This window comes from Oncorhynchus nerka, linkage group LG9b, assembly GCF_034236695.1.
Source record: "Oncorhynchus nerka isolate Pitt River linkage group LG9b, Oner_Uvic_2.0, whole genome shotgun sequence".
Classification (NCBI taxonomy): Eukaryota; Metazoa; Chordata; class Actinopteri; order Salmoniformes; family Salmonidae; genus Oncorhynchus; species Oncorhynchus nerka.
In genome coordinates this window covers 4,476,745-4,502,730 of record NC_088424.1, presented here as the reverse complement: position 1 = coordinate 4,502,730, position 25,986 = coordinate 4,476,745, and the positions used below count along the sequence as shown (strand labels likewise).

The 25,986-nt window shown below is 40.4% G+C and overlaps 2 protein-coding genes across 2 annotated transcripts; one reads left to right on the top strand and one right to left on the bottom strand.

The window, feature by feature from the left end:
• Window positions 1–988: 988 nt before the first annotated feature.
• On the top strand, window positions 989–25,344 carry mfsd8l2 (major facilitator superfamily domain containing 8-like 2). The gene is made up of 11 exons (XM_029642148.2): window positions 989–1,543; window positions 1,754–1,939; window positions 2,470–2,532; window positions 2,773–2,892; window positions 17,737–17,816; window positions 18,362–18,677; window positions 22,355–22,428; window positions 22,731–22,944; window positions 23,312–23,434; window positions 23,897–24,027; window positions 24,227–25,344. Exons 1-11 carry the CDS (start codon window positions 1,468–1,470, stop codon window positions 24,305–24,307), a joined length of 1,464 nt encoding a protein of 487 aa, XP_029498008.1. The 5' UTR covers window positions 989–1,467; the 3' UTR covers window positions 24,308–25,344.
• On the bottom strand, window positions 3,093–8,165 carry LOC115114139 (apoptosis-associated speck-like protein containing a CARD). The gene is made up of 3 exons (XM_065013282.1): window positions 7,802–8,165; window positions 7,482–7,550; window positions 3,093–7,068 (listed from the first exon to the last, which is right to left on the bottom strand). The coding sequence occupies exons 1-3, from the start codon at window positions 8,064–8,066 to the stop codon at window positions 6,806–6,808; spliced, it is 597 nt and encodes a 198-aa protein (XP_064869354.1). The 5' UTR covers window positions 8,067–8,165; the 3' UTR covers window positions 3,093–6,805.
• Window positions 25,345–25,986: the final 642 nt, after the last annotated feature.

Below are 25,986 nucleotides of genomic sequence, written 5' to 3'. Positions count from 1 at the left end.
TCAGTATCAACATAACAAATGATGTCAGACACTGAGGTCTCTACAATTATGCTACCAATGCGCTGGTCCATAGCAGACAGTGAAGAGTCTCTCTGCCCTCCTGCACTTATATCCCTTTTGTGGATCCAAATTTTAAAAAATGTGTATACGTTTTCAAGTCAAACCATTTCTTTTTAATTTCATTAAATGTTCTGCACTCAGATGAGGCAGAATTTACCACAGCTCTAACCTGCTCCCAAGCAATATTTTTATCTTATTTGTCAAATCATTGCTGAGGGCACCAAAAAGTATGGCTTATTTTGCTTCCACTTCAGTGATCAAAAGTTATATTTCTGCATCCTAAAAGTTGTTTTTCTTTGTCTTCTTTGATTCCTTCATGTTGGTGGACAGAAATCAGTGACATTTCTTTCAGCTTTAAAGGGACGGTTTGTGACCATAAATGGTCATTTAGGGCGGTTCTCTATGTAAATGAGACTCCACGTGCACTAGCACAGTTTTTAAGAACGTGTCTGATTTATCAAGGCAAAAATACTTACAGGTGTGTGTAAACCAAGCATATGAGCATTTGATAAATACCAACTTTTTGTACTTTACATTCTACATTTTCTTCGTACGAGTTAATTTAGAAGCTTTTCTACCCAACATTGACAAATGAGGGCCCAGATACTTTAGTATACATTCTGAAATGTAAATTCCATATTTCTGTGCTGGTATATTTGTGGAGAGGTTGCATGCAGGCCATCGCTGCTAATACTGTACGCTACACCCATAAACCAGCTAGTTAGTAGCTAGTAGCCTAGGGTTAGGGTAGCACTTACTTAACCTGGATGGCTATTTTAAAGCATTGCTTGTGTATATGCATTTTGGTCTGGAGTGGCGTGTGAACCTAGTGTTTACAATGAAATGAGAGCTGTCTATAATGAATAATAGATATCATGTCCTGTGTGCTTTACCTCACCTTGTAACACAAAACAGCAGAATAAGAACATTGGCTATGCCTGCAGTGGCATATGCAGAGCTCAGGCTTTATGCAGTGATCTACAGTCTCCAATATTCTTGGTCAACCTGCTGCCAATGACTGAAAACAAACTGAATTTTCCTTCAGGCATTTGAAGTAATGACGCTCGTCTGGGATATTTACTAATGGGATTATAGTGGTTCATGGAGGACGAAAGACTCTGGGGGATATGCTGATAAGGCCTATCGGGTTTTTACCAGCTGTCGAGGATGCTGTAGTACCTACCTGTGGGGGCAACTACCTGTGGGGCAAATGAGAGTTTCGAAGCGACCAAATGCAACTTTATTCCGAAAATACAGTGGAGCACATTCCAATGTTTACCAAGGGGAAATAGGCTTGATTGGAGTCATCATCCTCTTGTTTGCTTAATCTAATTTGATAAATTTGTCCCTGAACGATATGAGGAGGCAAACGTTGATGTGCAATAGCCAGAGAAGTCATTTTATGTGATGGATTATCGTCAGAAGAAGAATTGTACTTTTTTCACTATTGGATTGATATTTCTGTTAAGTGGCATTGAGTACGGTGAGTTGGTTTCGGCTGCCTAAATGTACACATATTTCGACAATGAAACGAAAAATGTCTGACTGACTGTCATATGATTTGTATGTTTTTGTCACGTTCAAATCTAAAACATGCATAATAAAAACACTAAAATATTGCTTTTTCAAATGGGCTTGTATGGTAAATGAGACATGTCTAATGCATCTCTCTCTCTCTCTCTCTCTCTCTTAGCTGTCATCCTCCCTACAATATGGAGGTATCTCCAGATTTTGGAGGCACCTCCATACTTCCTGGGTCTGGGCTTGTCTGCGTTCAGTCTGAGTGGGCTGCTGACGGGCCCACTGTTCGGCCTCTGGTCCGACCGGACCCGAACTACAAAGACCATCATCCTATACTCCAACGTTTTTGAGATTGTTGGTAAGCTTCACAGCTTCAAATTGTTTCCAGGCTCAGGAACCAGCTGTTGCAAGGCACATGAAGTCGGCATCCCAAGTGGCACCCTATTCCCTACATAGTGCACTACTTTGACCAGTAGTGCACCATATAGGGAATACTGGCCATTTGGGATGCAAACAAAGAACCACATGATTTATTTAACTGAAACAGGAATGATTGACTTGAGTCATAAAGAAAAACAGATTCCATTCAACCCTCCCAGCTAGCCTGCTGATGTGATGTTGCAGGGGGAGTGAGGAAATGGCAGTCCTTAGAAATGGAAATGTTACAGTAATATGGGCAGACTTGCTTCCAGATTTCGTGGTGTTTATGAAAAAATCTATCCAACCTCCTACTGCAGCAAAGTTGTGATAAAGTAAATATGAATGTGCAAAACCTTACACTCATGGCAACATCAGTAGGCAATTCATTCCTAAGACCAACTAAAAGAGTCCTAAGTGCAAGCCACAGATGATACAACTAATGGTGAAATGACATATTTTATCCCCTAGGTAGCTTCATGTATTTTATGGGATACTCAAAATGGCTGCTGTTGTGCAGTCGACTTGTAGCAGGTGAGACAAATACAAATTCTGGAGTGTTTGTGGTTTTCTGTTGTTGTGCTGTAGGCCTATACCCACTCATTTAAACGTTAAGTGAATTATTTACAATTGTCTGTGTGTGTGGTTGTGTGTGTGAGAAAGTGATAGAGAGAGAGATGAATGGCATCCCAATGTTACGGTCCTGATATTGTACAGCCTTTGATTTGGTCACACAATCTAGACCTATTTAATACACGTGTTGATGCCTTCTAGGTATTGGTGCAGGAGCAGGCTCCTCCATCTTTGGCTTCCTCACACGGAGCACCCGGCCAGAGGAACGCGCTGGTGTTTTCGCTGCCATCATGGCATGTCGCCAAGCTGGCCTCCTGATTGGTCAGTCAGTTTTTTTCCTAATATGCCATCATGATCTTATTAGTACTATGGCGCACCGCTGTTTTGACCAGATGTGAATCTCAGTCAAAGTACCTTCCTGTACTACACTAAGCCGCGGGAAGGGTGCTGATTCAGAAAAATGGGGAATAAAAAAAATAATAATAATAATACAAAAAAATGACAAGTATGCACTGTGTCTTTAATAGTCCTTTATTAGCAGATATATCTGTCTGCAGCGCCAGTGCAGGCAGAAAGATTTGTCCAGCCCATAGCCACAGGAAGTAGTTTGAGGTTGGGGGTGCTGTACTACCAACTGAGCCACATCATCACAACCACTTGATGTCTCAATGTACTCAATTAATGTATTGTGCATTGCTTTTCTTCACGGGGCTGGAAAATCTGTAGGTACAAACCTGGATGGCCAGTCTACAGTAATGTACATTTACATTAAGTCATTCGTAACGATGGAAAATGCAAACTGCACAAAAAGTGGTTGTGGTTCCATGTTATTTGATCAAGGAAAATATTTAATTTGATGTGGATGTTTTGTGTCTTTGCCCATAACTTTGCACCTTTCGATGTAACTGTTCCATTAGAATGACAATTGCAGAGAAAGTGACAGGGCAACAACTCTTACTATTGATGTATTTTATATAACTAGGAAAGTCAGTTAAGAACCAATTCTTATTTACAATGACGGCCTACCCAGGCCAAACCCTAACCTGGACGACACTGGGTCAATTATGCACCACCACTCCCAATCACAGCCAGTTGGGATACAGCCTGGAATTGAACCAGGGTCTGTAATGGCCTCTAGCGTTGAGATGCAGTGCTGCGCCACTCAGGAGCGGTCTAAACTATACAACTACCTGTTCTGCCAAAGCTGAGATGCTGAATTTATTTGGTCATTCCCTATACTACAGAAGTCTATATCGGTCTGCTAATATTAGTAAAGGCCCAGTGAACTGCTTTTGTAAAAAATAAATGTTTTCCAAAAATATATACAGTACCAGTCAAAAGTTTGGACACTCCTACTCATTCTTTTTTTACTATTTTCTACATTGTAGAATAATAGTGAAGACATCAAACTCTGAAATAACACATGGAATCATGTCGTAACCAAAAAAGTGTTAAACAAATCAAATATATTATATATTCTTCAAAGTAGCCACCCTTTGCCTTGATGACAGCTTTGCATACTCGTGGCATTCTCTCAACCAGCTTCACCTGGAATGCTTTTCCAACAGTCTTGAAGGAGTTCCCACATATGCTGAGCACTTGTTGGCTGCTTTTCCTTCACTCTGCGGTCCAACTCATCCCAAACCATCACAATTGGGTTGAGGTCGGGTGATTGTGGAGGCCAGGTCATTGGATGCAGCACTCCATCACTCCCCTTCTTGGTCAAATAGCCCTTACACAGCCTGGAGGTGTGTTGGGTCATTGTCCTGTTGAAAAACAAATGATTGTCCCACTAAGCACAAACCAGATGGTATGGCTTCCTGTGGTTAAGTGTGGCTTGAATTCTAAATAAATCACGACAGTGTCACCAGAAAAGCACCCCCACACCATAACACCTCCTCCTCTATGCTTCATGGTGGGAACCACACAAGCAGAGATCATCCGTCTACCTACTCTGCGTCTCACAAAGACACAGTGGTTGTAACCAAAAATCTCAAATTTGGACTCATCAAACCAAAGGACAAATTTCCACTGGTCTAATGTCCATCGCTCGTGTTTCTTGGCACAAGCAAGTCTCTTCTTCTTATTGATGTCCTTTAGTAGTGGTTTCTTTGCAGAAATTCTACCATGAAGGCCTGATTCACACAGTCTCCTCTGAACAGTTGATGTTGAGATGTGTCTGTTACTTGAATTCTGTGAAGCATTTATTTGGGCTGCAATTTCTAGAGGCTGGTAACTCTAATGAACTTATCCTCTGCAGCAGAGGTAACTTCTTTCCTGTAGAGGTCCTCATGATAGCCAGTTTCATCATAGCGCTTGATGGTTTTTGCGACAGCACTTGATGTCTTAAAAGTAATGATAGACTGTCGTTTCTCTTTGCTTATTTGAGCTGTTCTTTCCATAATATGGACTTGGTATTTTACTAAATAGGGATATCTTCTGTATACCACTCCTCCCTTGTCACACCACAACTGATTGGCTCAAACGCATTAAGGAAAGAAATTCCACAAATTAACTTTTAACAAGGCACATCTTTTAATTGAAATGCATTCCAGGTGACTGCCAAGAGTGTGCAAAGCTGTACATGATTCCATATGTGTTATTTCATAGTTTTGATGTCTTTCCTATTATTCTGCAATGTAGAAATAAAGTAAAAAATAAAGAAAAACCCTTGAATGAGAAGGTGTGTCCAAACTTTTGACTGGTACTGTATATTTTTCTTACTATTATCATTATTTATTTTCTAGGGGGTGCTTGAGCACCCTCAGGACCACTACTGCCCACGGCTATGTTTGGCTCTATATACTCTCTGTTTTGGAAATGCTAATTCGCATCAAAGTAGACATCATGCAACACTACAAATCCCTGCCAGCTCCTGCACGTCAAATCTAGCTGACACCGTTGCTAACAGGTACTGTGTCAATTTAAAACTTGCACAAGACAGTTCACAGAATTGTTCATTTAAAGAATTTTTGCCAATTTATTCATTACTACATTCAGCTAACATTCTTCCCATTGCCTCGATTCAGCAGTCTTGTTCATATCGTCATGGCATTTGCAGTTCTTTATGATAGCCATATTAGCAGCTAATTAGCATTTCATTTTGTGGGGGTAAATACAGGCGAATATATTGATTAAAGTCATCTTGTCCTAGAGAGATTTACACGGTTATCAAAACGTCACGCCAGAGTAAGCCTACATGAAATACACCCCTTATTTTAAGTGCTACTAAAATCCCCTATGGGAAAAGTGAATAGTGGAAAAACAATTGGAACCATTTCCCTGTTTGACCATTAGGTTTTATGGGTATTATGACTCATACTGTGGTACTCTATGTTAATTTGTTTTGTTCAAACAAAGCATTGGCACACAAGCAAACTAAAATAACATGTTGTGAAAGGAAGAATACTTTGGAACATTTAAAAACAGGCTAATGCCACATTCACATGCTAGTCAAAACTAGGAAACTGACATTTCCAACTTGCGAACTGGTTGAATGTGGAATGTGAATAACTACAACCAGTTAGCTAGTCGTAAATGTCAGTTTCCTAGTTCCGATCAGCACGTGAACGCGGCATTTATAGATGATTGTCCCACCTACTTCTATAGACAGCCATATATGGATGGTAGCATGTATTCACTAACTAGGAACCAAACGAAACCAAACAGAAGAAACTGATGCAAACAAAAGCAAACAGAACAAAACGGACGGACATACCTGAATGTGTCCAATGGAAACTCTAATGCAACTAAAAAATACACTCTTGGTTATCAGTCTGTTTGTGCCATCATGCCAGTCCTTGACGCTCCTTGTCATGCCGACAATGACAATTAATTGACAAGACAAACAGATCTGAGACCAGGCTATCAATGGATCTCTTATGTTAAGCAGACATTTACATTCAAATGGCCGTATGCTTGTTTATGTTTAAGAAACTAACGTAGCCAAAACACAGACGCACTCATTTGTATAGACTACATAACACAATGTTACTACATGTATGTTTTCTATTGTTGAGTTCCAAACAGCTAGATGATTAGAATTCACAACACAGTATTTGCTCATGAAAATTTAAAAAACAGCGGTCAATATAATTTGTTTGACATTTTTTGCAGACTTTGGAGAGAATTAATTTTCCCAAATTTAAGAATATACTGTAAAACAGAGTGCATTATTATCCCCAAATGTTTGTCCCTTGCACTAAAAAATAAATAAAAGTGGCCCCTATCCCCATTATTCCCCCTTCAGTTCACTGATTAGGTATGGCTCCTGTTCCATAAGGATATCTAAGAACACATCTTTGCCTTTGGACCCAGATGCTTTCAGAGGGACATCTATGAGCTCCCTCATCCTGTTCTGTTTGGTTTTTTCAGCCCTAACGTCACTGTAGGCATTTGAGGTGATGACTCCCCTCTCCAGGAGCCTATCCAAGATGGGTGCCACCTGGCTCACTCTGTCAATCAGGGCTGTCCGGTGATGGTCCACAAAGTGTTTGTCTGAGGTAGAGATAGGACATGGTTTAGGAATATTAAAGGTGATGGACTGCAAAGCATACATAATGTATTTGATAGGGGCCTATATCTCTACACTTCTCCTTTAATGGTGCGTGTTTGTGTGTGCGTGTAGGGTGCGCAAATTGGAGGATAGGTGTGATGATGCACTTTTTGTAATTCAGACAGCATTAAATATGAGGAGTGAAAATGCTGTTAAAAGATTTAGGAGGGCAGCAGTTTCACTGACCAATTTAATGAAGAAATGAAAAGGAAGGACTTTTGTGATTGTTCATCAAGGTAGAAAACTTTACAAGTTGAAGTTGTCCCTACATACACCATTACCAATTACAGTGAAACATACATTTTAATAACGTATTTGAAACATTAGGCTATATAACACCCGCTTTAGTGTTTACCTTTGATCATGTTATTTGGTCCAAGCGCACTTCCCTTAGCAGCACCCGACATTACCCAAGATTCTTGAGCTGTAAAACAAGCTTCATGAGACACCACCAATTGAATACAAATATGAACAAATAGAATGTGCTCATAAGTTAAAGTAGTACGGTCAAGTTCCTTAGTTTTACATACAGACATTTTAATGCAATTTAAATACACGTGTATTATTTATTTAATAAAGTTTTCTTCTAGAATAGTGTTTTTTAAACCCTTCAAAGATACGAAATGACATTTTTTAAATATATATTAAAATGTCCAATGGACATGTTCGATTTACCTTTCTTGAAATCCGTCAGTTCCTTTGCGCCGTCATGGCAGTCAATTGCCCTCAATACCTCTATAGCCACATCCAAAGCCCCGTCTTCAGTGAAAGTACGGGTCAGAAGGTCTGCCAAGTCTATTGAGTCCAATTTTTCAACATTGCCCCTGCGAATTTTTGGCTCCTGCTTGCGTTCACAGAGTTTATGTCTGAACCACTTCAGTTTAGTCATTCCCAAATCATTAAGGACACCAATTAATGTATCGCCAACGGTTTTCGGCATTTTTTTTTATGGCAAACGGCAATTTACACTTGGTTTGATGAGATTAAGATACGTGTATTCTATGATATGTTGCCTATTTTCTCTTCTCTGACTGTCTTCTCTTCATCGCACCGTATCACGTCATAGGCCAAGGGGAGGTCCATCAACACACTCCATCATAAACAGAATAACCTAATTCCCATTACATTTGACAAAAAGTGTTTTAATTTCATTTTGAATTTATTTAAACAATGAATTATTAGTATATATTTTACTGTTCTTTTTTTATATAGGCAATTATACCTTTTAAAATATATATTTTTAAATGTACTGTTTTTATTTACAAACGTCATTTGACAGACAACATTGTGTCACGTTCGTTGTAATGAGGAGACCAAGACGCAGCGTGATATGCACACATTCTTCTTTTAATGAAGAAAGAACACTGAACAAAATAACACCACGAACGTGACGCTATACAAAAACGAGTCCTGACAGGCAACTACACATAGACGAAACCAAAAGGGAAAATGGCAACCTAAATAGGATCCCCAATCAGAGACAACGATAAACAGCTGCCTCTGATTGGGAACCAATTCAGGCCACCATAGACATACATATACCTAGACTTACAAAACCCCCTAGATATACAAAAACCTTAGACAAGAGAAACATTCCCACCCTCCCTCGTCACACCCTGACCTAACCAAAATAATAATGAAAACAGAGATAACTAAGGTCAGGGCGTGACACATTGACCCCTACAATCCTGTAAGTCACACATTATATTGAACAGAACAAGCATTGTCACTCTTTTCAGCAATAAAATAGGTAGATAAGTATTTTTATAAAAATTGACAGATCCAAATGTTGTTCAAAAGCATGGGTGGTAAATCATACACTAAAACCAAATGGAACGATACTCGGCTACTGTATCACTTGGTAATAAAAGTGTAACATCAGCGCCACGTGAATTAGTCAAATGTTGTCAAACGTTGCAGATAGAAATGCCATGAATACATCCGACGTGATTTGTGTTCTACATAGCTTATTTATATCTGAACGTTCCAAAACGTTGCGTCCTACTGTACGGCCGCAATATAATTCCCAGCAACGAATCAGCGGGCTGTTCAGGAGTGTGAAACATTACAGACCGCTCAGATGGGAATATATTATTGTCTATCATGTAGGATATGGAATCTGTTCAACTCTATGCTACATTTCTATTTTCAGCATTCCATATCTGAACGTTTCACTTCAACTGAATTCAACCCAGTATAACCACCTGTTATACTGTAGGCCTTAAGAGCGCATCCTGTTTAGTCTTAGTACCGTCATTTACTTAGGCCCAACGTTCCCTCTAAACTGCGCGCTGGCGCGTAGTAGCCTGGAGAGTGCCATGCAGTAGCCCAGACAGTGGCGGAACTAGTTTTATACATGGGGTGGCCAAGGCTACTTCAGGGGGTCCACAGACCATGACAGAAAATTATTGTGTAACCCTAACCTGGCATCTAAGGAGGATGAATGAATATGATAATTGCTGATTAGAGGTAGAAGTGATAATTCACTTAACCCGGAGTTCTTCATTGTGGTAGATAGTGTGGTCCAAAAGGGTCTGTTCACTAGAATTTTTTAACATACTATGAATAGTCAGTGCCTCTCTCTCTCACACACAGGAGAGACTTGGGTTACTCTGTTTTCATGAATATATAATCAGGGTCTATAAGTGTTGAAGACCCAAAATATTTTCAGAATATAAAGCTCAAGCACCAAAGAGATAAGATAGCATTTGTGTGTTACATAAATTGCATAGTTTATTTACAAAAAAACACACTGCAATTTGACATAACAGGTATCAAGCAAAAATGTCCATCAATATCACAAACTTACAGTATCATATTTATGCTCATATATATTATTTTAACTAATAGCAAAGAAACGTTTTGGAATTGGCCTAATCAAGTCCAAATTAAATCTGTGTGACATGATACCCTTTGGATTTATCATTTTAGAATGTCAGTGTACTAGTTAGTACAGAGTGCAGGTTTTAGTCATGACCAGAGGGACCGTCTAAGTGCCAAATTATCCTAGGTAGATTTAAAACAGGATAATTCTGTGGTTCTGGTGAGAACTGGCAAAATGTTTCACAAACTCATCCATCCATGCCCTCCTTGGCTCAACACTGAGAATTCCGAGGTGACTTAACCTATCATTAACCATTGTTGTCCTAAGGTGGGCTTCAATCAGTTTTAAAGCTGAGAAGCTTCTCTCGCAAGAAGCACTGCTGACTGGTGTAACAGAAATCTTACAAAGTCGAAATAGCTCATGGAAGACCTCTTTATAAGGTTTTAGAAACACAACAAAGTCAAGGAGAGTAGACGGTCTGTCCCTTCCACTTTTCTCTCTCCTGTCAAGAAGCCGCTTGGTTTGATGAACCTCATGTTTGAGGTCCTCTAAATCTGACTCAAAGGTCTGAGCAAAGACAAACAGAGGCTCATCATTCAAGAATGTTGTACTCTTTGGGTTGAGAGACTGGACCCCTTGCATTATCTTGCAATTCTTCTTTGAAAACGTCTCTGTAGCTCAGACTGTCAAGCACCTGCTAAAAGATAACATTCACCATCACTTTGGTCACTATTTTTCTGTCCTACAAGTGCTCATCATCAATGAGTCGTTAAAATCTTAAGCTTGTTTAAGGCTGTCTTTTACACACTGTTTGTACACTTATTTTGCATGCTCTGCAATCTCTTCAACCTCCTTCCATAGTTATCCAAAATAACCCTCACTTCTGTAGTCCTGTAAGGTGTCTAAGGGCACCTACTCAGGCCACAGCCCTTGCTAGGTCAAGAGAGCTTGATTGGAGCTTATCAAAAATACATTTGGCATTACCAAGCACTTTTTAAAAGGTAACCAAAACCCCTATGAAATGTAAATCTATCTGAGAAAGAAGGCCCCTTGCCTCCACTGATCTATCACCACTATTTTCAAGTATGATATCCTGTAGCACTCTCAGAACTGATGGAAGCCTGTCCCTCAAGAGTCCAGAACATGTTTTCCAAGGCAATCAATTATAATTTTTGTGAGACCTGCTGCATCTAAGCTTTCAGCTGACTGAAAGTGTAAAAATCTTTTGTGGATGGCCCCGTTGTAATAGTACCTCACAACTAAAGACATTTGTTATTTTTTTTAAACTTTAAATCGTTGGTTTCATCTGCAATTACAGTAAAAACTTCACTTTCTTTTACTTATCTTGTTATTTCACTTTGTACCATCTCAGCTCAGCCCTCAACAACTTCCTTCTGGATTTGGTGGCTTGTGTACTTAGCATTGCCACATGCATTCATCCTTTTCTCTATGAGAGGGTCATGCTTTGCTATTTCTTCTAAGATTGTCAAAAAAATTCTTCTAGAATAGTGTTTTCTCTATGAGAGAGTAACCTGACTCTCGATGACCACTCTGCGCTATATTTTGAGTGGCAGTTAATAAGAGCACATCTGCAATTGTTTTAATGTAAGTGCAGTTTTCCTCCACTTTCTTTTTCCGGGTCCTCATTTATGACATCTAACATTGATGAGTTGCTGTCAAAAGCCGCTTTATGATGATTCCAAGCATACATAGCATTGATATGATGCTCTGCCTTCGAATGGAGCTTAAACCCAGAATCTTTAAACAGCGCCTTTTCCCCAGTTACAAAACCCTGACTGTGTGTGAAGGCAGATTCAGGTGTAATGGGCAGAGAAAAAAGCCTACTGGTGAAACAGTAAGTTTGAATCTTGACTTACAGAATATTCAAACTATGAATTGTCCTTATACCAGGAGCTGTTGAAAGCCCTTTTCCTAGTATCATACTGAGTTCTGGGAAATGTTTTCAAACACGGCTGTACAGGACCCTCTTCTCTGGATCTTGTAATGTCTGAAATACACGTTAAATAATGTGTCATATCTCTGTGTAAATGCATAATTAAGGGATTCACAAGATTAGATACTAACAGCTGATAACTAAAAATGTGTAGTTTAAAGTATAGGCCTAGCCTACCATTGGGTCCTGTTGGAACAGAAGATACAGTGCCTTGCGAAAGTATTCGGCCCCCTTGAACTTTGCGACCTTTTGCCACATTTCAGGCTTCAAACATAAAGATATAAAACTGTATTTTTTTTGTGAAGAATCAACAACAAGTGGGACACAATCATGAAGTGGAACGACATTTATTGGATATTTCAAACTTTTTTAACAAATCAAAAACTGAAAAATTGAGCGTGCAAAATTATTCAGCCCCCTTAAGTTAATACTTTGTAGCGCCACCTTTTGCTGCGATTACAGCTGTAAGTCGCTTGGGGTATGTCTCTATCAGTTTTGCACATCGAGAGACTGACATTTTTTCCCATTCCTCCTTGCAAAACAGCTCGCTCAGTGAGGTTGGATGGAGAGCATTTGTGAACAGCAGTTTTCAGTTCTTTCCACAGATTCAGGTCTGGACATTGACTTGGCCATTCTAACACCTGGATATGTTTGTTTTTGAACCATTCCATTGTAGATTTTGCTTTATGTTTTGGATCATTGTCTTGTTGGAAGACAAATCTCCGTCCCAGTCTCAGGTCTTTTGCAGACTACATCAGGTTTTCTTCCAGAATGGTCCTGTATTTGGCTCAATCCATCTTCCCATCAATTTTAACCATCTTCCCTGTCCCTGCTGAAGAAAAGCAGGCCCAAACCATGATGCTGCCACCACCATGTTTGACAGTGGGGATGGTGTGTTCAGGGTGATGAGCTGTGTTGCTTTTACGCCAAACATAACGTTTTGCATTGTTGCCAAAAAGTTCAATTTTGGTTTCATCTGACCAGAGCACCTTCTTCGACATGTTTGGTGTGTCTCCCAGGTGGCTTGTGGCAAACAACACTTTTTATGGATATCTTTAAGAAATGGTTTTCTTCTTGCCACTCTTCCATAAAGGCCAGATTTGTGCAATATATGACTGATTGTTGTCCTATGGACAGAGTCTCCCACCTCAGCTGCAGATCTCTGCAGTTCATCCAGAGTGATCATGGGCCTCTTGGCTGCATCTCTGATCAGTCTTCTCCTTGTATGAGCTGAAAGTTTAGAGGGACGGCCAGGTCTTGGTAGATTTGCAGTGGTCTGATACTCCTTCCATTTCAATATTATCGCTTGCACAGTGCTCCTTGGGATGTTTAAAGCTTGGGAAATCTTTTTGTATCCAAATCCGGCTTTAAACTTCTTCACAACAGTATCTCGGACCTGCCTGGTGTGTTCCTTGTTCTTCATGATGCTCTCTGCGCTTTTAACGGACCTCTGAGACTATCACAGTGCAGGTGCATTTATACGGAGACTTGATTACACACAGGTGGATTGTATTTATCATCATTAGTCATTTAGGTCAACATTGGATCATTCAGAGATCCTCACTGAACTTCTGGAGAGAGTTTGCTGCACTGAAAGTAAAGGGGCTGAATAATTTTGTACGCCCAATTTTTCAGTTTTTGATTTGTTAAAAAAGTTTGAAATATCCAATAAATGTCGTTCCACTTCATGATTGTGTCCCACTTGTTGTTGATTCTTCACAAAAAAATACAGTTTTATATCTTTATGTTTGAAGCCTGAAATGTGGCCTGAAAAGGTCGCAAAGTTCAAGGGGGCCGAATACTTTCGCAAGGCACTGTAATATTGCTCCCTTTCTTTTCATGTGTAATTGACCCTATGCAAAAATAAGGACAGTCTATGGTTACATCTAAGCATCCAAATTACCCACGTTTTAGTCCAATCTCAATCCTTAATTACAAATCCCCATTATCATAACTGTACCTTAAAATCAACTACCAGCCTAAGTTACTAGTTAGATCATGTCTAGCCCTACTGTGCGGTAAGTAACTTAGCTAGGTATAATTTCTTACACCTTTAAGATAGCAAACCAGCTATCTGCAAAGTGTGGTAATCTTTTGAGTAACGTTAACAGGTTGATAATAACAATTGTTCATTTTGAGTTCAAGTACGAAAATCTAACTGAGTTAATGGATTTCAAATCGCTGAATTTTTACTTGCCGAACCTTTGACATCTGTAGCCTACTAGTCACCCCACATTAGCTAAACATTCATATACTGTAACTTACGACACTGCACTGTATATGCGTGTATTACTAGCACAGATGTAAATATAATGTTAGGCTAAATTGGGACCGATCTCTCTTATCTGATTAACTGTCTGTTAATGGAGCCAAAGGTCTACCGTTAACTTACACAGCGACTCAACTTTCGTAAAAGTTGTTCAGGAAACCTAAACCTGATTTCAAATATGATGCTTTCGCCAATCGCGAAAGGAGCTCGTGGAGCTGTGGAAATATGCTCTCTTCTTCTTCTTCTGTATGTTCTTCTTATTCTTATTCTTCTGTATCTCGCAACCAACGTTAACATTCTCTCTTCTTTGTCCTCGATTTGAAAAATACGCCTCCGAATGTCAAAATAAATGCTTCTTTCAACAAGAGGTGAAATGAGATATCAATCAGCATCAAACTGCCAGCGAATTCCATTTTGGGGTGTCCAATCAGATGTCAGGGGTGTCCAGTGCCACCTCGTACACCCCTCTGGCTCCGCCCCTGAGCCCAGAGACTGCCGCACAGTTCCCACTGGATTGCCGCGCACAGCCCAGAAGAATTACCAGCCAACAGAGAGAAGCACGAGATTGAATTTCAGTCAACTTTCTAGTTTTCCCTGTTAGTTAACACTATCAAAGTTTGCCTCTACTGTGACAATCGTGATCAAATCAACGCAATATTACCCACTTTCAATGCTACATACCGAAACAAAAAGAACTATGCAAGAGATTTATTTTGTAGTCAGAACGCATCGGAGTAGGATTCTATTCAGCGGTGGAAAAAGTACACAATTGTCATGCTTGAGTAAAAGTAAAGATACCTTAATAGAAAATGACTCAAGAAAAAGTGAAAGTCACCTAGTAAAGTCTTACTTGAGTAAAAGTAAAAAAGTATTTCGTTTTAAATATACTTAAGTATCAAAAGTAAATGTAATTGCTCAAATATACTTAAGTATCAAAAGTAAAAGTACAAATAAATATAAATCACTTCAAATTCCTTATATTAAGCAAACCAGACAGCACGATTTTCTTGTTTTTTGAATTTACGAATAGCCAGGGGCACTCTCTAACACTCAGACATAATTGACAAAGAAAGCATTTGTGTTTAATGAGTCCGCCAGATCAGATGCAGTAGGGATGACCAGGGATTTTCTCTTTAAGTGCGTGAATTAGACAATTTTTCTGTCCTGCTAAGCATTCAAAATGTAACGAGTACTTTTGGGTGTCAGAGAAAATGTGTGGAGTAAAAAGTGCATTATTTTCTTCAGGAATGTAGTACTTTAAAGTATTTTTACTTAACTTTACACCATTGATTCTATTGTGCATGACTCAGCCCATACTCTACACAGACCATTGCCATATACGGATTTCTAACATTTACTTTGAACCGGACTGTGTTTATAGCTGTGGTATTGAGTAGATGCACTTATTTGGAGATCAAAGCAAGAGCTGCATGTTGCCGCCTGTGCAAATTTTGTTCATATCCTTTGCTAGTAATTGAGTTATTAGCCCAGTTATAGATAATTTGTAGTCAGCAATAGGTGAGTAGATCTCTAGTCATCTTTGAAAAGGTAAAGAGCTTTTTTGTCTTAAAGGGGCAGTGTTATATTTTGAGACATGCCTTAATAAACTAAGTAGCCAATAGGCAGAGGGTAACTTAATTTGTCTGATTCTGTGTAATAATGGTATGGGAATATTAATCAATTTTATTTTGTTTAGTGGGTTCTTGCATGAAACAATACAACAATTTCAGTCACCTTCTTGTCTGAAGGACAAGTGGGTAAACAGGTTAATGTCAAGCCTGCATGTTTTTTCAAAAGTCTCATGGAATTTAGGCCTAAGTCGAACACCACACATTGGCTGCTGCTGTAGGCTGAATGAAAGAACAGCTATTTCCATGTTAAAATGTTATGGGATTTTGTTTTTTAGGGTAGGTCACTCTGGTAGATCTACATTATGATCAAATAGCCACAGTAGCCTACTTGGCCACTGTTAAAACTGTAACTTAAAGCGGGTACAGCCTCAGTTTTCACAGTAAAAGCACGCTGGAAGTTTCACAGAATTTTCACAACTTCAACTTTGAACTCAGCAGATCTGAAATTTGCTCAGTGCACCAAAAAATTTGAGGGAACATTACTTAGGCCTATATTTCAATACTTATATTGGTTACTGTATCAATCAATCATTTTTTGTTGATGTCATCACACAGCATAGCATTTTAGTTTTAAAATAAAATATCTAAGCTACCATTGTATAACTCCCGTAAACTATAAATAGACCTAAATCATTCCATTTCGGAAATTGCATTCACGAATGAATGCAACTGGTTTTAGTCTTTGCTATAATAAAGGCTTTTTTAAAAAAGCGTTACAATAATTATAATTGATTTGGTGTTGTTATCGTTGTTCCAATGCATAGCTGCAGGAAGTAGTTTCGGGGTGGGGGTGCTGCGATTTGGGAGAATGCAGTTTTTATTTTATCTTTTTAAATGTATTTTTTGCCAACACTGAAGATGGCTATATTGGTCTGCTAATACAGGACTAGTAAAGGCCCAGTGCACAAGTTTTGTGGGGAAAAATGTAACTAAATGTATTTGAGTGTTTACCGGCATTTTTTATTTGAGTCTGTTAATTATCTGTACAAAACAGTTCATCTGATAATACTTGTGGAAAATAAAACACTTGCTTGATATATGCTTTCCAGTTTTTTGAAATACGTTGCAAATGCAATGTATTTCTATGTTGAAAACTTTAATGGTCGATTCATTCCTTTTCCATTTTAGTAGACACTCTTATCCAGAGCAACTTACGGTTGTGAGTGCATACATTTTCATACTGGTCCCCCTTGGGAATCGAACCCACAACTCTAGCATTGCAAGCACCATGCGCTACTAACTGAGCTGCATCATCACAAACCACTTGATTTCTCAATGTACTCAATTACTGCATTGTGAACGTCTAGGTAAAAACCTAAATGACCAGCCTATGTACAATACAGTCATGTACATTTACATTAAGTGGTTTGTAATACTGCACAAAATGTGGTTGTTTTCCATGTTATTTGATCAAGAAAAATATTTAATTTGATGTGGGTGTTTTCTGTCTTGCCCATAACTTTGCATCTTTTGATGTAAATGTTTGAGGACAGGGTTTTGTTCTTTCTGCATTCCATTAGAATGACAATGAAGAGAAAGAGAGAGGACAATTCCAACTATTGAATCCTGCGAGATACTGTTCTTATTTATACAACTACATTTTTTTGCAAAAATGGAGATGCTGAAAATACTGCTAATACTAGGCCCAGTGCACTACTGTTGTGAAAACATATATTTTATTATTATTATTTCAAAAATATATTCCGATTTTTCAGGGGGGGGGGGGTTTCAGCACCCCTACTTCCCACGGCTGTGGTCCAGAACGCCCCCCGCTCCTGTTGTCGATAAAAATGTATAGCAACTCCACCCCCAAACTGCTCCGACAACAAAAAACATGTGTGTCTTATCTTAAGTTTAGGTAGTGCCTCCCTGTTTGTTTTTGTCTGTTTTCGTCCGTTTGATACCTAATGAATACAACCCTCCATTTTTCAGGGCCAGCATTCAATTTGTTCCTGAGACTGTGCGACTTCCAGCTGGGGCCATTTGTGGTGAACAACTACACCTCTCCCGGGGTAAACACCCAGCATCCAGACAATCTATCCTCTCCGGTTCTCCCACTACAGCTCTATGCTTCATGAATACTAAACCACAAACATCCGTTTAGCTCCCATGCATGTACCTTCAATCTCCTGTTCAGAGTTAGCGGGTACATTAACACTATAGCCTGTACACTAGGATTTTATTGACCTTGCTTGCTTACAGGGCATTCGGAAAGTATAAATAAGGTGTTATTATTATTTTAAAACCTCTTTTGACGTTGTCGTTATTAGGTATTGTGTGTAGATTGATGAGGACAAGATGAATTTAATCAATTTTAGAATACGGCTGGTAACGTAACAAAATGTGGAAAAAGTCAAAGGGTCTGAATACTTTCCGAATGCACTGTATTTATACTTAATCAAACCAATGGAAACATTTGAAAACATTATAAAACATTTCTTAAACACTGCACCCTCAACACACACACATTAAAATGCTGGCATAAAAATATTTTACTGTACCATCTCAACCATCTTGCACCCCTACACCCTCTCCTCCCCTCCTCCCCCTCTTCCAGATCTTCATGTGTCTGATGTGGATCCTGCTCCAGTTTGTAGTGCTGGCCCTGTACTGGGACATACCACCTATCAGCTCCGAAGAGGGGGGTATCGCTGTGGGAGAGATCGAAGAGAAGGAGCCGCTGGTAAGGGCAGAGGAGACACTGGAGACCTACGGCACTGTCTGGGACGACCAGATAGAGACAACCCTTTCCTCAGAGATACACCATTTCCAGGACCCTTCACAGTGCCCTCCCTCGCCGCCTTCCTCTACCTCTTCCTCGTCCCCTCCTTCGACTATCTCAAACCCCCTCACAATTTTCAGTGCTAGTCAAGGTGAGTGGAGAGATAGAAAACAGCTTTACAGAATCAGACTATTATTTCAGGGATACTATGTCCTAATGTGTTGAAAAAGTTTTCATCATGTGTTGGTCAATGTTGTGTGGGGTGTTATTGTAAGTAATTGATTAAACATGCTGTGATGAAACAATTTCCCAAATTGGGATTAATAAAGTAATACTCTACTCTCTCTCTACTCTTTAGACGTGTATAATGGTAGTTTCTCACCATCTTGTCTGTTGAGTTGTATTGATTCAGTCTCTCAAGTATCTTTCATGTGCCAGCTTGTGTTTGTGTGTGTGTGTCAGATCACTCGTATTGAGTCTCTCTCTGTGTGTGTAGATTGTTGGAAGGAGAAGGTGGTATGCGTGTTGGACTTCCTCTTTAATTGACTCTATGCCTGTGTTGAGTTTTGTGGGCGAAAGGGAGACTAAATTCTAAATGCTGCAAACATTCTTTATCGTTGATGTTTGCCTGTCTGTAGTGGGTTTGAGGACGATGGAAGAAGAGTTGTGAATGTAAAGCGTATCGACTTTGTACGTGGTAAATATTCTCATTCATTAGTTCGTTAGTTTCCAAGATGGCGTAGCAGTCGGACGTGTGTTTGTCTTGTCCCGCGTAAATAGTCGGTTTCTTCAATTTTCGTATATATTTTAATCTCACTTTCCGTCTACGAACTGAATATACTTTCCTGCAACCCGCCTCACCCAATGTGGTACGAATCTGCTATTTTTACACTTTATAACTAGAACCACCATCAGAAGCTAGCCAGCTAACTAGCTACTAGCTAGTAGTCAGTTAGCCACTGCTAGTGGACTTCACCGTTAGCTCAGACACCAGCCAGCTTTAGCTCGGTCAATACCTGCCAGTCTGCACAGCGCGATATCAACCCAGAGCATATCGGACAGCTTTTCTCTACCACATCACTGGATTCCTTCCGCAAGCTCTGGACCATTACACCGGATCATCGCAGCTAGCTAGCTGCAACCGAGTGGCTATTGCTGGCTAACGCCTCTGTCCCGAAGCAAGCACCAGCTAGCCTCGATCTAGGCTCATCTCCCTGTTAGCCGAAGAGGTATACCAGCTAATTCTTGGGCTACAATACCTCTTTGCCAATTGGCCTGGACCCTTCATTGCCGACACGAAGCCCCGCCGATCCATCACGACTGGTCTGCCGACGTAATTGTCCAATGTGATTTCAACAGGATTTTCTGTTGCAATGTCGCTGAAGACCCATCTGCTTGCCCCGGCCTGCTAGCTTTCTGAACGCCATGTTTCCTGCTCGCCTAGCGTAGCAGCGACTACCGAACAGCTCCCTGACTCACCTATTGCTGCTTATTGGACCCTATGATCACTCGGGTACACATGCCTCTCCCTAATGTCAATATGTTTTGTCTACTGCTGTTTCGGTTAGTTATTATTGTTTTATGTTGAGTGAGACCCCAGTCCCGCTCAACATGCCTTAGACAGCTCTTTTGTCGCACCCCCCCACACATGTGGAGACCTCACCTGGCTTAACTGGTGCCTCCAGTTTACCTCCACTGTACTCACATCCTACCATACCCTTGCATGCACATTATGCCTTGAATCTATTCTACCACACCCAGAAATCTGCTTCTTTTATTCTCTGTTCCCAACGCACTAGATGACCAGATCTTATAGCCTTTAGCCGTAGCCTTATCCTACTCCTCCTCTGTTCCTCTGGTGATGTAGAGGTTCACCCAGGCCCTGTAGCCCCCAGCACTACACCTATTCCCCAGGCGCTCTCATTTGTTGACTTCTGTAACCGTAAAAGTTTTGGTTTCATGCATGTCAGAAGCCTCCTCCCTAAGTTTGTTTTATTCACTCTCCTGCCTTTCTAAAGTCTTCGAAAGCCAAGTTAACAAACAGATCGTTGACCATTTCAAATCCCACGCAATTTCAAATCCCGCTATGCAATCTGGTTTCCGAGCTGGTCGTGGGTGCACCTCAGCCACGCTCAAGGTCCTAAATGATTTCATAACCGCCATCGATAAAAGACAGTACTGTGCAGCTGTCTTCATCAACCTGGCCAAGGCTTTGGACTCGACGCATTCTGCCTCGCCTGGTTCACCAACTACTTCTCTGATAGAGTTCAGTGTGTCAAATCGGAGGGCCTGTTGTCCAGACCTCTAGCAGGCTCTATGGGGGTGCCACAGGGTTCAATTCTCGGGCTAACTCTCTTCTCTGTATATATCAATGATATCGCTGCTAATGACTGGAACGAATTGCAAAAATCACTAAAGCTGGAGACTATTATCTCCCTCTCTAACTTTAAAAGCATCAGCTGTCAGAGCAGCTTATCTGATCCATCTCTACGCAGACGACACCATTCTGTAAACATCTGGCCCTTCTTTGGACACTGTTAACAAACCTCCAAACAAGCTTCAATGCCATACAACACTCCTTCAATGGTCTCCAACTGCTTTTAAATACTCGTAAAACTAAATGCATGCTCTTCAACCGATTGCTTCCCACACCTGCCCGCCCGACTAGCATCACTGCTCTGGATGGTTCTGACTTAGAATATGTGGACAACTACAAATACCTAGGTGTCTGGTTAGACTGTAAACTCTCCTTCCAGACTCACATTAAGCATCTCCAATCCAAAATTAAATCTAGAATTGGCTTCCTATTTCGCAACAAAACCTCCTTCACTCATGCTACCAAACATACCCTCGTAAAACTGACTATCCTACCGGTCCTTGACTTCGGAGATGTCATTTACAAAATAACCTCCAACCCTCTACTCAGCAAATTGGATGTAGTCTATCACAGTGCCATCCGTTTTGTCACCAAAGCCCCTTCCATATACTACTCCCCACTGCGACTTGTATGTTCTCGTTGGCTGGCACTCACTACATATTCGTCGCCAAACCCACTGGCTCCAGGTCATCTATAAGTCTTTGCTAGGTAAAGCCTCGCCTTATCTCAACTCACTGGTCACCATAGCAACACCCACCCGTAGCACGCACTCCAGCAGGTATATTTCACTGGTCATCCCCAAAGCCAACACCTCCTTTGGCCACCTTTCCTTCAAGGTCTCTGCTGCTAATGACTGGAACGAATTGCAAAAATCACTAAAGCTGGAGACTATTATCTCCCTCTCTAACTTTAAAAGCATCAGCTGTCAGAGCAGCTTACCGATCACTGTACCTGTACACAACCCATCTGTAAATAGCACACCCAACATACCTCATCCCCATATTGTTATTTATAAATGTTTTGCTCTTTTGCAACCCAGCATCTCTACTTGCACATCATCATCTGCACATCTATCACTCCAGTGTTAATGCTAAATTGTAATCATTTTGCCACTATGGCCTATTTATTGCCTTACCTCCCTAATCTTACTACATTTGCACACACTTTACATAGTCAATAACACAATAGAAAAATCTGTTTGTTTATCCCATGTGTAACTCTGTATTGTTGTTTTTGTCGTACTGCTTTGCTTTATCTTGGCCAGGTTGCAGTTGTAAATGAGAACTTGTTCTCAACTGGCCTACCTGGTTAAATAAAGGTGAAAAAAAATGTACAAAAATTCAGGGGTTTTCCAGCTTTGTCAAGTTTTCAAGGAAGTTTGAAGTATGCCTGCATATGTGGTGAAAATTTTTTATGGATTTTCTTACCTCTCTCTCTCTCTGTTTCTGTAGAGTTTCTGAGGGAGGAGGTGGTGGTGCTCCTCACTGCACAGTTCATCACCCTCTTCAACCAGACAGCACTGGAGGTAAGAGCTTCTGCGGCAACAGCCTAAACAAGGACGCCATCTTTTTTGTTGTTGCATCGTAACCACATCATATGCCTAACCCTAACCGTATTTCAAGACCTGAAAGCTCTTTTTCATGTTCATACCTTTTCACAATATCATTTTGACGTTACACCTTGTTCATTGAGTGGGAACTGGGAACTCTTTCCCATAAAGAGGTAAACAAATACTGATGTAATATCCTGTTTTCCTCTCTCTCCCTATGGCGACTACCCTGACATAGTGATGTAATTTCTTATGTCCCCCTTCCCCTTCCTCTCTAGACCATGGTGACACCTCTGACCCAGCGCTCTTTTGGCTTCGGAGAGCTTGCCAACAGCCTGATGTACAGCCTGTGTGGCGTTGAGGTGATCCTGGGCTTCTTCTTGGTGCGTGGGCTGAGTCGCCAGGTGGAAGACCGTGTGGTGCTGGCCGTGGGGCTGGTCATCTGCAGTGTTGCCTGCGTCTGGTGCCTCATCTTCCTGGCCAACCCCCAGGGTGAGTGGGTGGGAGTAGGGTGAACCTAATGGCTGATCTTGGGTCAGTTGAGCATTTTCCCCACTAAAAGTTAAGGTTAGGATTGGGGAAAGGGAAGCTGATCCTAGATCTGTACCCACGGTTGGTGTGAGACTCCAGGGGTGGATAGGGTGGTGAGGTGACTATGAAGGTGTTAATGATCGATCTGTAAGTCTTATAAAACCCACCACTCGGAGGTACATGAAGACCACACATATAAGCAAGCAGACACACACAAACACGCACACACATACACCTCTTTTCCTAGAGGGAGTTGTAGTAGTAGAATTACAACCATTTCACCAACAATAATCCATCTGACTGAGGTTGTGTCTCTTCCTGTGTCCAGGCGGGTACTCCTGGGAGTTGGCAACGTTCATCATCGGAGTGTTCCTGCAGCTGCTCGGGCTTCCCTTCGTGGCCGTGTCCCAGGTGTCGCTCTTCTCCAAAGTCACTGCAGAGAAAACGCAAGGTGGGTGTCTGACTTACATCACCGCCGTTTGACTCATGGCATAGCAGTTTGATAGCGTATCACTCCAGTTGGGTCAGCGAATGTGATAATTGCATGTATTGGTTCATTGAGCTGGACTCACCATAGTGCTGATTTATGATGATATTTAGAAATGTTATTTCGAGAAGGAATACAAATATTAATATTAAAGACTGATTTTAAATAAAATAATGAAATATTGTTGCTTTGGTTTTGTTTTATTATCTTCTGAAAATGAAATGTTCCAATAATGCACTTGTGTGAAGGTTGAGTTAATCTTAGTCAATCAGGCTCTTTGACTCATGGCAATGCTGAGAATGATGAGGGGAATGATCATTAACTATCACTAAATGGCCATTTGTTTTACAGGAAGGGGAGGTCATTAATCACTCAAATTAATGGGATTGTCTTTGTGTTTGTGTGTGTGTTCCTGGTGGTGTCTAGGGTTCAGTCAAGGCGTGAGGCGCTCTGTTGGGGGGCTGGCTACTATCCTGGGGCCTCTCTGGGCTGGAGGACTGACCGGTAACTTGTACCTGATGCTTGGAGTGATGCTGGCTCTTCTCCTCATGATCACAGTGAGTAGTCACAGTGTCTGTGCCTATTCAATCCCATGATAGAGTTAAAGAAGTTACGATCTATCAATCTATGAACTTCATTCACGAGGATTTAGCACCTCACTACTTTTTCAAGTGGCGCATGTTAGCCACATTTGATGAGGCTTTTTGTGGCTAGCATGTACACTTTTACAATTTAACGTTGGATTGTTATTTCCAGGTGATGCTGATACTATCCTATGATCGCCTAGTCGAACCCAAAGTAGTGCAGCACGCCCAGAGCTCAGACAACGGAGAATAGACAAGAGTCATGTTCAGTAGGGAGAAAATGTTTTGAAATGGGGAGGCATGACCTGAACTTGTCCAATAAGAGCACAGCTTCTGGGTTTCCGTTGCAACGCATATTGCTACAGGTATGCACTACTGAACACGTCCCTGCTGTCAACTTGAATGACAACTGAAGCCCTAATAAAGGTCAAAGGTGAGGTGATGTGACACATACAGTATGTCTCCCAACTACTATGAGAAGGTCAATGAATGCACATTACAATAAAGGTGGTGTGTGTCTAAACTCTGCAATGCAGAAGAGATCCAACCAATGACCTATAGGCTTATCCAACCCACTTTAAAGCTCTGTGGAGTCTATTTTACGTTCACACTTTATTTGGATAGTCCAGTCATACTATCAACAAAGTATCTGTTGATGAGCAACTTTTAAAATGTTTTTATTTCACCTTTATTTAACCAGGTAGGCTAGTTGAGAACAAGTTCTCATTTGCAACTGTGACCTGGCCAAGATTAAGCAAAGCAGTTCGACACATACAACAACACAGAGTTACACATGGAATAAACAAACATACAATCAATAATACAGTAGAAAAATCTATATACAGCATGTGCATATGAGGTAGGATAAGAGAGGTAAGGCAATAAATACTGCTTGCTAAGGTTGTTGTTATAGGGTTAGGTTTAGAATAAGGGCTAAGGTTAGGGTTAGGGCTATGGTTAAGATAAGGGTTAGAAATAGGTTCAGGGTTAGTATATAGTTAGTTGAAACGTTACTGAGTCTGTAGAGCATCTACAGATGGACTATTCAAATAAAGTGTTACCCATTTTCCTATCCCAACACGAATCTTTGCACATTTGAGCAAACTTCTTTGAAATATTGTTGCTTGTAGTGTTTCTGTAGTAGATAGAATATTTAATATCTACCAAAAGACGTATCCATAAATATATAACATGGTATTACGGATGTACACAAGGGGGCACCGTTGCTCTCTGTTTGAATATTTTGGAATGATGTAATTGATGTTGAATAAATCAAGTTTTCAAAACTGCTATTTATAGTGCACTTGTTGGTGAAGAACATTTGTGTTTCCATATCTGAACTATGTACCCATGCTAGCTTCCTTTAATCTTTCCTTTCTTATAATAGATCCCGTTGTGCCAGGAGGAGTGCCTTTCACCTCTCGTTTTTACCTCTCTCATATCACTGCTTATGTAGATAGCTATTCAAGATAGCCAAGGGTATAGGGAGGAAGGAAGAGAATGGAATAGCAAGTAGCATTAGTAATCAGGCAACCCAGTTGTACCGTAGATCAGAATACATAACAGAAGACACTCATTTGTGTTGCCTATGTAGAGAGGAAGTGCATATTTCTATCTGCATTTTGGATGCTTTAACATGTGCTTCGTAAAGGACATTTGTAAACCTTTACAATGGTCAACAGACGAAATAATTTTACATATACATTGGTATTTACTCTAAAATGTTTAGCAATAAAAAAAACAAAAAAAACAAGCATCATCAATTAGGGGTGCTATTGCAGTGAAATACTGTCTAATACCTAGTTTGTTTAAAGGGATACGTCAGGATTTTGGCAAGGAAGCCCTTTATCTACTTCCCCAGAGTCAGATGAACTTATGGATAACATTTTTATGTCTCCGAGTGCAGTGTGAAGGAAGTTGCTCACTAGCGTT

Excerpts from the sequence above, each read along its gene's own strand:
- mfsd8l2 (XM_029642148.2), top strand. The coding sequence starts at position 1,468 with ATGGATTATCGTCAGAAGAAGAATTGTACTTTTTTCACTATTGGATTG. Across the intron at positions 22,429-22,730 it reads TCAACCAGACAGCACTGGAG|ACCATGGTGACACCTCTGAC; the intron begins GTAAGAGCTTCT and ends CTTCCTCTCTAG. Across the intron at positions 23,435-23,896 it reads CACTGCAGAGAAAACGCAAG|GGTTCAGTCAAGGCGTGAGG; the intron begins GTGGGTGTCTGA and ends GGTGGTGTCTAG.
- LOC115114139 (XM_065013282.1), bottom strand. The coding sequence starts at position 8,066 with ATGCCGAAAACCGTTGGCGATACATTAATTGGTGTCCTTAATGATTTG. Across the intron at positions 7,551-7,801 it reads ACTGACGGATTTCAAGAAAG|CTCAAGAATCTTGGGTAATG; the intron begins GTAAATCGAACA and ends CTTGTTTTACAG. Across the intron at positions 7,069-7,481 it reads ACCAAATAACATGATCAAAG|ACAAACACTTTGTGGACCAT; the intron begins GTAAACACTAAA and ends TCTCTACCTCAG.